General features: G+C 45.3%; 1 protein-coding gene across 8 annotated transcripts in view; it reads left to right on the top strand.

The window, feature by feature from the left end:
• PMS1 (PMS1 homolog 1, mismatch repair system component) overlaps positions 1–13003 on the top strand; it is a 92406-nt gene that overhangs the window by 75873 nt on the left and 3530 nt on the right. For all 8 annotated transcript variants that reach the window (XM_075608384.1, XM_075608383.1, XM_075608377.1 and 5 more), the window contains one exon: positions 6549–6703. In XM_075608384.1, the coding sequence (XP_075464499.1) occupies positions 6549–6703 (155 nt within the window). The remainder of the gene's footprint in view (positions 1–6548; positions 6704–13003) is intronic.

The following is a 13003-nucleotide window of genomic DNA, read 5'->3' as shown; positions in this document are numbered from 1 at the left end:
GCGTGCTCATTAGTATGACAAGTCACAGGATGTCTAGTTTAACCATTTAAATGTAGAAGTAGATCTTCACGGCAACACTGCCAGCAGGACAGCCGAGCAGACAAGTAAGGAGCGCTACAGGAGGGATCTACAGAGGTATCCATATTGTTTCTCTGTCACGCATTTATCCCAGGTAGCGGTGTCCATTGGAGCTCCTTTGCAGTCTGTTGCTGTCCTCAGTGATCTCTTTTATCAACATTTCACACGACACCCACGCATTCACTTTCCCTCGTTTCCAACCCCAGTTGTCCACCAAATTACATCATTATTTCTTTTACTCCCTGTTATAGAGCTTTTAGTAGCCTTGCCATATATGACTAACCATTTAAATGCCCTGGGACATAGTGACTTCTCGGCCGATCGCATACCCATAGCTGCAAGAAGAGTTGCAGGCACGCAACAAAATATAAGGGGATTCCTTACCCAATGAGCAGTTCCCCAATTGGAGGGCTTCAAAGTGATGTGATCACTTTGATTGATTGGCTACAGGAGTAATCATATCACTCTGAGTCCTCCCACACACCATAAATAGTGCTGCACATGGTCTACTCATGCTGTGTGTTATTCAGACACGGAGAACATATTAATAGCCCCCAAAATAAGTAATCCGATAAAATTGTGACTGACTAACTTTTTCCTCCTAAATTATTCCACTGTTTTGCAATGAAGCAGTTTGGAAACGTATTTAATATTCCACTTTTAATTAGAAACACGAGGGAAGATTTTGGAAAAAACAGCATACATATAAAGCCAGGACGAAAATGATTTTCTGATCATGAAAATATTTCCAAAGTTACAGATCCTTCGTGTTCCATTTTGTTTTTTCTGATATAGATTCAGTTTAAAATGTGTGTGTGTGTGTGTGTGTGTGTGTGTGTGTGTGTGTGTGTGTGTGTGTGTGTGTGTGTGTGTGTGTGTGTGTGTGTGTGTGTGTGTGTGTGTGTGTTTGATGCATAGCAGGATTATAACAGAAAGTGAGGATTATAATACATCTTTAATAACAACCAACTGTTCCCCTGCACAATGGTTCATTATTGAGTTAACTAGACACTATCCAAAGTTCATTCCTTTTTCAACATAAACCTGCTTCTTCAGAGCTCACTAACAGGTTAAATCACATTTTTTGTCCAGAAGGGCATTGTGTTGAGTATAATGGACGTTGGTCCTCATGATATGGAAAGAGGAATCCCCCTAACAACGCATATTCAGATATGTCCGCAGGGATTTAATGAGACACTAGTTAGGTTTTACCTAAAAGTTGAAATATGTTTTTTGCTGGAGAGAAGAAATTAATATCTCTCCAGTAAAACCCATATGTCAGGGTCTGGATGGGAATCACACCACCTTTTGGTAAGCCATGTTATTTGAAGCTAACGCAAGGCAGTGTTACTTAACCTGACGTTTAAGCCTGTGCTAATGAGTAAAACACCGGCTGTTGTTTTTCCAAATAATTTTAGCTTTGTGGATATACATTAATCTCCAAGAATATAATGCCCCTTAACTCAGTGATAATAACGGGTCGTTATCAAAATCGTTAACGGACCTCTGTGGATCTTGGCGTAAAAGCATGAGACACCTACAGTATTATGTGCCTGTATATTTGAAGTACTCAGAATAGGATAATGCATTAGTTATCAATCGTCATTTATTTAGCAACACCGTAACAAAACGAACATTCTTAGTGTATTGTATCGCGGAAGATACAAAGACAAAAGAAACAGCGCAAAAAACCTCATGGTGTACAGTAGTATATCAAATAATATATTGAAAAAGAACAGGTGAGTATTGCACGTACATTCATTTAAAATTTACTGGCAGTAAATTTTAAATTAATGTACGTGCAATACTCACCTGTTCTTTTTCAATATATTATTTGATATACTACTGTACACCATGAGGTTTTTTGCGCTGTTTCTTTTGTCTTTGTATCTTTAGCCTTGGTCTGTGGAGCCATTCCACGATTCCAGCAGCATATCCTCACAATATAAGTAACAGGTTTCTATATATATATTATTCACTGAATATTCACCCCATTAGCACAAATTCACTATTATTAGAGCGCAGATCACCCGTTGTTTTCATCACCACTGTATTGTACGCGGCCCTGCTGTATATTGGTGCTTTGAAAATAAAGGAAAAAAAGATTATACTACAACTGTATAAACAACTATATCTATATAATTGAAAACATCTTATGTTTGCTGTTCTTATGGGCAATCTGATTGGTCCGTCAGTCTGTCACTCAGCCTCTGGCCAATCAGATTGGTCCGTGGCCCGGCCCGGCCCCGCCCCCGCACGCCTCTCATTGGCTTGCTTGCTTCTGTTGCCTCGACCAGCCACTCTCCTCTTCTCCTCCTCGCCCCGCAGACTACCGCCTGGCCACTCTCCTCTTCTCCTCCTCCCCCTGTGTTCTCTGTGTCCCTCTCCCCCCGTGTCCTCTGTGTCCCTCTCCCCCGTGTCCTCTGTGTCTCTCTCCCCCCGTGTCCTCTGTCTCTCTCCCCCCGTGTCCTCTGTGTCTCTCTCCCCCCGTGTCCTCTGTGTCTCTCTCCCCCCATGTCCTCTGTCTCTCTCCCCCCGTGTCCTCTGTGTCTCTCTCCCCCCATGTCCTCTGTGTCACTCTGTGTTCTGTGTCCCTCTCCCCCGTGTCGTCTGTGTCTCTCTCCCCCCATGTCCTCTGTGTCCCTCTCCCCCGTGTCTTCTGTGTCCCTCCCCCCCGTGTCCTCTGTGTCTCTCTCCCCCCCATGTCCTCTGTGTCCCTCTCCCACCCCCCATATTCTCTGTGTCCCTCTCCCCCCGTGTTTTGTGTCCTCCTCCCCCTGTGTTCTGTGTCCCTGTCTCCCACTGAGTCCCCCTGCCCCTGGGTGTCACTCCCCCCCCTCACTGCCCCCTGTGTCGGCCCTCCCCTGCCCCCCTTTCCCCGGTGCCCCCCTGTCACCTGCACGTTGCACGTGTGCTCCGTCGTCCAGCGGCCTGGCGGTGCGCGCACGCTGCGGCTCCAGCCTGCGGCTGCTCCCGCTCATCGGGCGGCTCAGCGTCCTCACTGCAGTTGTTGTTGGTACCCGAGGACATTTGTGTGTGTGGCGCTGTGTGTGTGTGGCACTGTGTGCTGCGCGGGGGGAGCGGCGACCGGAGCGGCGCAGGGGGACACACGGCCGGAGCTGTGCAGAGGGGGGGGGCGGGGGGGATGGCCGGAGCTGGGCGGGGGGGGGGGGAGGACCGGAGCTGCGCGGGAGTGGAGGGAGGCGGAGAGAGAGGGGAGACGGGGGGTGGAGAGGAGGGAGCGGGAGGTTTTGCTCCCGGGCAGCGCTGGGTCTCTCAGCTAGTATTATATATAAGTAGATTGTGGTGCTCAATATTACTGTATATGTACATTTACGTGTGTGTGTGTGTGTATACAGTACATATATTCCCTTGAATAACACAACACATGCCGTTAAAACGCAGAATGTTAGTTTTCATAGAATTAAATGGCAGTGTTAATACAGAATATCACAACACATCCCACCAGAGGTGACAATGAATCCATCTACATGTATATCTCATCTCTCTTCAGTTTTCTTTTATTATTTCAATCTAATTTTCAAAAACCCTTAAATACTGTATGCAATTTGTGCTTGTTTTCCCCTTTTTCTCCCCCATGGCTATCTAAGTCTCAGAAGCCACTAGAGTGTGGATAAAATGTTGTAGAACCTTGTGCACAAGATCCAATGGTACTTGATACATTTGAAAAAAACTGAAATTAACATGCAGTACCCCCTACTGCACTTCCACGCAATATATTTTCATGATAACTATCACGTACGGCACACCGGTGAGCACGTGACTTGGATATCCAATCGGGGTTAATAAACACAGCTCTCTAGCTCAGTCACTTTTCTCCACGCATGAGCCCTTAACTAATATCTCCCCTCAATCCGTCCCAATATACCATCTGTCACAAACCAAATACAAGTCAGTTAGTACATAATGGGAAGCAGATAGTGGCGGTGTGATATTGTAGCCATGTGGACCAAACAGTCTCACACTTGTGGAAAGAATTATTACTCACAAACATAAACTTTTCCATTAACGTTGCATTACATAATGTGTTCTGGATGCAGTAGAACTTTGCTTACAAGAACTGGCCATCGCCCACTTGGCATGAGACAAAAGTTGAGGTAAATGTTGAGTGCTTAGGGAATAAGTATCTTCAACAGGGAGACCAAATAATACCACCCAATGGTCATATAGTAAGAGGAAGACCGTAATTGGTTTATTATGTACCAGCACCATTTTCCAAAAGCTATATGCCAGTATGTCCAACACATGTAGTTTCTGCTATGTTAACTGAAATCGAGGTTTTGCTAGAGAAGTCTTCTTATTTCCTTTAATATTTCTTAGAGAATAACATTTTTATAGTTGTCACATACAGCACACCTGTGAGCAAGTGACCTAAATAGGGGACAAGGGTTAATACACAGCTCGCAAGCTGTCCCACTTTTCACCTCCCGCAAAGGTCGCTGAAATGAGCAATATCTCCCCTACTGGACAAGGGTTAATAAACAGCTCGCAAGCTGTCCCACGTTTCATCTCCGCAAAAGGTCCCTCAAATGGACAATATCTCCCCTAAATTCGTCCCCATGTACCACCTGTTACGAACAGCATGTGGCTTAGATATGCAATCCGGATTAATACACACGGCTACTCTAGCCAACTCACCTTTCCACCCCTCAAGGTACTGTCAATTAGTTCATATTAACCCCTTACTCATTTGCCATCATATCTGTATGCTGCTTCCACCACCCAAGAAATACAAATAAAAGATGTAAAATGAATACATCTGCCAGGGTCTCAGGTTCCTGTTTATGATAGAAAAAACAATGCACTTAACACACAAAAATCTGTTGTAGCAAAATGTGTCCGAAAATGTAAAATACTCTCTCCAGAGCGTGCACCAGTTCATTCAGAGCCCAAAGCATCACTTATTAAATGTTTTACTATATATCAAAATACAGTGCTTAGATTACAGAAAAAGGATTAGAAGAACATACAATTATAGTAAATGCAGGACAGTTTATTAAATGAACAGCATAAAACATAAATCCCTATACATTACGTTACTATACAGTAGGTCAGGTTTTCCCCCAGAGAGGTCACTGGTGCAGAAAATGGGACTTTACGTGTTTGGTGAACACACCTCTGTTGAAATCTGATTTTTCCTAAAAACTTTGCTGTCTTACAGTATGTAGTATTCTTTCCCATTGAAACAGCATGAGCCCACCACAGTCATAAATCAGCTGTGAGATTGACAGTTTTATGACAGAGTAAAATTTTTTTTTTTTTTTTACACGACATTAAACTTCCCTCAGTATATAACCACACTCATAACTTTCTGACTATAATACTTACACACACGTGAGCTACATCAATACATTCAGGCGCTTATGGCAGAAGCAACGAGACTATGACCGTCTTACCACAAAATTTGAGCCATAAATGGATATCTGTCTCTAATTACCTGCTAGACCTCCCATATCTGCTCTTATTGCATTCGTCTCCCTGTCACGAATGCAAATATCAAAATTGTATACTTAAGCATCGCTGTCAAGTCCATGATTCCATATTTCATATTTTTGGGATGGTATAGGATAGTCACACCCCCCGGCAATCCGTAACACCCTTCCAGGGATGATTTGAAATCCCTATATGCAGTGTCCTGTTTATGTTTGTGTCTGGAGAGCCATCATTTATTTCCAGCTCTGACAAAACATGTTTTTATCCCTAGATTCTATCAGTTCTAACACTAGGCCTGGCCAAGGGGTTGACAGGCCATAAAGCATTTCTTGGTACTTTTAATATCCAACTCCAATTAAGTTCCCTTTGAAAATCAGCACAGACCCATGACAAGTCTGGACCTGTCATAAACCCAATATTTTTTGTATTTTTAAACCCAAATTGTTGCACCATTAGCCCCTGGAGCACCAGATGGATTACAATACATAATATCTCAAGATATTATCATGACAATAGTATAGATCAATACACTTTTTGTTTTCTTTATCACTTTGTAACTGCCTGATATTTTACCTATTTCTTTGTTGACTTCGTAGCTAAAGGATGTACACTGTACTATGTAAGCATTACTATTTATTTGCCTTCAAGTATTATTAATACAGCTCAACTCCCTTATAACGCTTTGCTTTGGGTCCAAAGAATCACATCGCATTATAAGCGGATCGCGTTAGAAATAATGTACAATTGTATGCATTGTACAATAAAGTATTTAAGATACCAATAATCGTGTTATAAAGTATTCATAAATACAAAAATTGGGAGCCACGCTTGCATCGCGCTATAAGCAGATTTACGTTATAATGGGGTTGAGCTGTACTACAATGCAGTTATTCCACCAATGATCTTAAACTAACCATAAATAGTGCAACTCTGAATGCATTGTCTGATTGTTATCTATTTTATAATAGTTTGCTGTGAGTTTGAAAATACAGTGTTTTTTTCCCCCCTACTGTTAGGAACATCAGCTGCAGATAACCACTTTGAAATAGAAGGAATGGCCAGCAATTTGCCTTTCTTTGGAATATCAGATCTAAAGGAAATCTTAAACTATGTGGTGAATAGAAAAGAATTGCGTGAATGCAGACCTCTCAAAGTTCTCCATTATCTGGAGGTAAGTGGTTTCATATAGAACACCATCAATGTATATATTTTTATTATGTCTACCCTAAGAAAGTTCAACTCTCTTTTAGGTAATCAGATAGTAGTAGCTACAGTATATTGTGGTAGGTGACAGACAATTTCATGTACTTTGCAAATGGACTCAGTAGTCCATATAAATGCCTAAGGCTAGGTCCCCAGTTGCTATGGCTGCACGCGCGCCACACGTAAGGCACAGCCCTCTATGGGGCAGGCCCCCGTCGGTGTGTGCGTGCGCGCACAAGCCACGATGCGCGACCGCCTTGGCCAAAAGACAAGATTTTTGGCACTGCAACCGAGCATTGGCCACGTCACGGTGGCGGTTCAGCCAATGAGAGCGAACCAGCCCCCGCCACGCCTCCCCCAACGCACATTGCTTGAAGTCCACTAGGTCGCGCTGCTGCCAGAAACAAGTGCTCCCAGGCACCCCGTCATGCGCGCTGGGGCCTTAGCCTGAGATGTGTGATTATCTTGTATTTGGCAAATAGAAATCCCTAGTTCTTAAAGAGTTGTAATCATAACCATCCTCATTGAGAAACTCTAGAACGGAAAATGTTATGCGTATTTCAGTTCCATGTGAAAACAGAACTGGAGTATGAAATCGTGTTACTGACCATTCACATAATTCACATTATTGAGCAGATTAGTATATATTTAGGATGGATTATGTGTTCCTGTTAAGGTTGTAAATAAAATTGACATTCTTTACTAATCAGACCGCTACTGGGAGCTCCCTCTGCAGACAGGCCAGAAACGATCACTTTATTAAAATAATAAATTAATTTCCACAAAAAGAATATCGGCATTTTGGGGTTGAAGACTGAAACAAGGAACAGGCTGACAATAAGATTCTTGAACCCTGCAAACTTAACTGTTTATTTTTTTTAAGATGGACATGATGCATACACAAGAAGAGGAGACCTATGAAAAACACTTGTTAGCCCACTAAAAAGTTTCACAGCCTACAGTAACTGTACATTTCTCCAAGACCAATGCGGCTATTGGAACTTTGCAATAAAAAATGTAACATATGGGAGGCGCATGCGCGAAGGTGAGGTAGATGGCAGTGTAAAGCTGGAGCTCTGTCCCCCACCACAATAAAAGCAATAAAACACCCACAATAAAATTACAGTTTGGACCCAAACTACCCCAGGATTATCGGAGAATATACAGAGATGGCTCCACAGAACCCCAAAAAGAAGAACGGAGGAGATTTAAGAAAATATCTGAGTAGGTCTAACTCAAGGACTGCCAAGGCAGAAATGGCGCCGAACTCAACTGCGGGCTCTGAATCGGTACGCGAGGATGATACAGCAGAAGGACCGGAACAATTACCGGTTCGTCGATGTGATTTTGACAGACAGTATAGGGATATGAAAACGCTTATCCATGTTGAAATGCAAGAATTGCGGAAAGAGGTGCAGGGTGTAGGAGAGAGAACCGGAGCACTGGAGGAAAAGATGGCGGCGACAACCAAAACTTTAAAGAAATCTGAAAAAAGAACGACGCATCTACAGACCCAGATAAATGAATTGGCTGATAGGCAAGAAGATGCTGAAAACAGGGATCGCCGCAACATTAGGGTCCGTGGCATCCCTGAGGCTATCACAGATGTGGAGGGGTTTTTCTCCCGGTGGTTAGTAGCGCTGCTCCCGGACTTACCTGAGAGTGAACTCTTAATGGACCGCTGCCATAGAGCTCTTAGAAGCAGACCAGCAGCTACGGAGCAACCCCGCGATGTAATTGCATGGCTCCATTATTTCCAGACCAGGGATGCAGTTTTTAAAAAAAACAAATCGGAGGGGAACTGCCGGTTTGAAGATGCTACCCTGCAACTATTCCAGGATTTATCCCTGGATACCTTATCCAGGAGGAGGAAGCTGCAACCCATTACAAGGATCCTAAGGGAGCAAGCAATCCGGTATAGATGGACCTTCCCGTTTGGCCTGCTGGTCATTCGGAACGGGAGGGCCATCTCCATCAAGGAGCTAGAAGAGGGTGATGAATTCCTTAATAAATTAGGGGCGAACGAGGGTCCGGCGAAAAGCCCCCGCAGAGAGCCGCTGATGGAGGCAGACTGGCAGAAAGCTGGCAAGCCGAGAGAAAATCGGGAAAACTGAACAGCCATATGGATCCAGTGTGTTGATTGCCGGTTGTTTTATCCAAAGTTACCGATTTTCCGGTCTAAGTTACAGGTAAGCCTGTGTTGATCTCCTTAAAACATAATCCTCCAATCCTCTATGGCTTCCGACTGAAAGGGTAGGCCTCGAAGTCAAAAGAAGTAGCTCTCTGGCGAGTTGGGTTCCTGAGCTCCCAGCAGAATAGAAATAAATAAATAACTATTAATTTCAAAAATCTTACCTGATCGAACAATGGTGGCCGGCTGTGGAACGCACACCCGACAAGATGGCGATGATGGAGGACACAGACCTCATGGCGGGATCGCGGAAGGGGAGCGCGTTCTGGCGGGAGAGCAACTGGAGGAGCGTCCTCCTTCGCGGGCTTCTGGAGTGAGTGACGTCGCCCAGATGTGAGTCACCGGAAGTCGAGAAGACGCCATCTTGGAGGGGGCAATGGAGCGGCTACGCGAGACGTCATCAAGAGGCGACGAGAACCACCAGATGCCGAGAGACTTCGAAAGCGCCCCCAGACTGACTAACGAGCAGCGCCCAGAGCCCAAGAGAGGGCAGCGGACAGGGGCTAAGGGGCCCGGAGGCCTCGAGGGGGGGTCTGGAGCAGGGGGGCGCAAACTTTTTTCCCTGCGCCCCCCTGCCGGCGGTCCCCTTTTTTCCGCGCCCCCCCTAACCACCAATGACCCGCCCTCCGGCGTCATGACATCACGTTGCCATAGCAACGTGACGTCACATGACCTCGCGGCGTCATTTTGACGCCGCGTTGCCATGGCGACGCAAGAAGGAAGCCGCCGGAGTCACGGGTAAGTATGGTTTACAGAGGCCCTGCAGCTCCCCTGGCACTTAATTTAAGTGCCTTCGGGAAGTGCGCGGGGCCTCTGTAAACCCCGCGCCCCCCACCGGCAGTCTCGCGCCCCACAGTTTGCGCACCGCTGGTCTAGAGGGATAGGGAAAGTGCAGTGATTGGGGCAAAGGGAGAGAGAGAGCGCAAGAGTAGGTAAGGGGCAGAGAAGATAAAGGGGTGAAGGGGTTAGAAGAAGGTAAAGAGGCGAACATAGGCCCCGGACGCAAGCTAAAAGAGTTGCCCCATTCCTCCGTAAGGGCAGAGAGTCGTCGCGCTATAGCATAAGGCGCATCCGAGACTCGACTCATGCTCGCTGCTGATTAGTTGTCCGCAAGGTATTGGGGAGCATTACATTACAGTAAACTAAATCATAGAGCAGCAAATATCCCTCGGTCTAGGTAGGCCATTGATTAGGGGGTAAAAAAAGGGCCTGATTAGGGAGAAAGTTGAAACTAGGCACGAGAACGGCGAAAGTTAGAGAGAGATTAAGGAAAGGGGGAGCGTTACTGAGGAAGAGGGGAAGGGAAAATTACAGGAGATTGTTAGAGGAAAATAAAGTTTTGTCCTAGAAGAGTGAGAAGGGGGTCGTAATTAGAGCCTCCCACAGTGAGGGAGGGGGGGCCTCAAAGGTTATGTGGGTGTTTTACTTGTACATATAGCTAATGCTAGAAGGGGGGGAGGAGTTTTCTTCCAGTCCCGCCTTCGACATGGGTTTCCGCATGAGTACCAGGGGGGTCTCCTCTGAGTGGCTCATGAAAGTCCTCACTGAGCCAGCCAAATTGGGAGGTAGCGGCGGGAGGAGGTTCTTCCTGAGCTGCGCCCAGGCTGTACGCCCAGGAGGGGCAGAGAAGGCGGAAAGGGGGGACTGGTATCGCCCACCCGCCGGATGTTCTTTACATGTGTTTATATGTTTCATTGTCCGTGTCTCAATGTTTCCCTGGTGTGTGCCCCTTTGTTTCTCCCCCCTGCAGTCAAGGAGCACAGATTTGATATGAAAGACCTCGGCGGAACAACCCTCGCAAAGGGCCTTCCCACTTGCCCAAAATGCCTACGGACAAGCAAAGGTTTGGGTCTTCATAAATGGGTAGAGATATTGTGATTCTCTCCCACAATGTGAAGGGATTTAATAGCCCCAGGAAGAGAAAAGTGGCCATGACGGACTATAAAAAATCTGACCCAGGCATTCTTATGTTACAGGAGACACATTTTTCCAAAACTAGTTCCCCGAAGTACATAGATCATAGATTCTAGAGTTGGTTCTCGTCCTCGGCTAGCAAAAAAAAAAAAGAGGAGTTGCAATACTAATTCACAACCGTTTGCCACTGAATGTTAAACTGGTTAAAAAAGACAAAAATGGCAGATTCTTAATTGTAAGCAGGGACATTCGTGGCCAACCCATAACCCTGGCATCTTTCTATGCCCCAAATGAACAAGCAGAAGCATTCATGGATACATTTTTTCTTAACTCTTAGTAAAATAGCATAAGGCCATCGGGGGGGTGACTTTGGTAGGGGGTGACTTTAACCAGACATTAGACCCAACACTAGACAGATGCACCCCAGGGGGTCACAAGCGAACGAACGTTAGGGCGTCTTGGTTTAGAGGACTGAGAACCAACAACTTAATAGATATTTGGCGTGAACAACACCAAAGAGAGAAGGGTTTCACCTTTTATTCCCATCCTCACGACAGATACAGTAGGATAGACTACCTCTTTGTGTCTAGCAGAATGGTTACACAGATCTCCCATTCGGGAATCCATGACATTTCATGGTCAGATCATGCGCCTATTGAGCTGCGGTGCAGGCTTGACAGACCCGGAGCGAACTGGAAACTCAGTGAGTTACAGCAAGCATGTCAAACTCAAATGCTAACAAGGGCCAAATAAACAAGGTTTAAGTCTAGGTGGGCCGCAAAAAAAAAAAACTTAAATTTTCATAGAAACGTAGGTTTATTTCGAAAAGTACAGTGTGTGTGTGTGTGTGTGTGTGTGTGTGTGTGTGTGTGTGTGTGTGTGTGTGTGTGTGTGTGTGTGTGTGTGTGTGTGTGTGTCGGATGACCTAAAAAAAAAAAAAAGCCAGATGTGAATGATTCTGAACGCATTAACCAGTGTCAGGATGCCCCCTCTTAACAATTTCCAAAGCAGCAATCCCACCTGGGATCTTACCTGATCCGCAGTCTCTCAAGGTAGTATACTGGAGGGAAGGTGTTCCTTACCTGTCTTCTAATGTCCCCCGTGTGAAACTTGAGAGTCATATCTGGAAAAAGGCAGAATAGGTTATTTCGGTGTAGGTATAGGGCAGTTTAGATAAAAATGAGGCGAGTGGGTGAGGGTGACAGACAGAGAGAGGGTGACACACAGAGAGAGAGAGAGAGAGGGAGGCAGACACAGAGGGAGGCAGAGAGAGAGAGACAGAGAGAGTGAGAGAAACAGAGAGAGTGAGAGAAACAGTCCCATTGCTTACACTAATGTGGGGTATGCCTGTATTGCTAAAAATCCCAGAGATTGAACAGAAAGTGGGGGAAAGAATCAGGGTTTACTTTCAGGAAAACATTGGCAGTGTGGTTTCACAGTCCACCCTATGGGAAGCCCATTAGGCAACTCTGAGAGGAGAACTCATAGGGATCGCAAGAGAGAAAAGGAAAAAAAGATCAATATGTTAAAATCCAAATTGACGGTCCTGTCTACCCTCCACAAAGAAAACAAAAAAGCATTGACCCTTAAGGAATTGCTTTACCAAAACAAAGCTAAACTTACTGTTGGCCTCCCGAGCTGAAAAGGAGTTGTCATGGTCTAAGCGGAATTTTTTTTCAAAAGCGAACTCGCACACAACTGAAGACATTCCTAAAAGAGGCTAGGTTACCTAGATTGTCTAGAGAGGAGAGGGACGCACTACAGGCAGACTTCACTTTGGAGGAGCTGCTGGAGGTAATGAAATCACTGAAGCCATCCAAGGCCCCTGGCTCGAATGGCTTCTCTAACTTATATTATAAGAAATTCCGAAAGCTGCTGGCTCCTCATCTATTAAAGCTTTGTAATTCCTTTCTGGGGGGTGGCCCCATCCCGGGCCCTATGCTCTAGGCATCTATCTCAGTGATCCATAAACAAGGGAAGGACCCAGCTGATTGTAAAAGCTATAGGCCCATCTCTCTGATTAATTCGGATACTAAAATCTTTTCCAAATTATTGGCTAACCGACTTAACCAGGTGATGCCGAAGCTGGTCCACCCAGATCAAGTAGGGTTCATATGTGGGAGACAGGCGGCAGACAATACCAGATGGATAATAGATTTAATC

This window comes from Ascaphus truei, chromosome 7, assembly GCF_040206685.1.
Source record: "Ascaphus truei isolate aAscTru1 chromosome 7, aAscTru1.hap1, whole genome shotgun sequence".
NCBI classification, from domain to species: Eukaryota; Metazoa; Chordata; class Amphibia; order Anura; family Ascaphidae; genus Ascaphus; species Ascaphus truei.
This window is presented reverse-complemented; position numbering and strand designations above follow the sequence as displayed.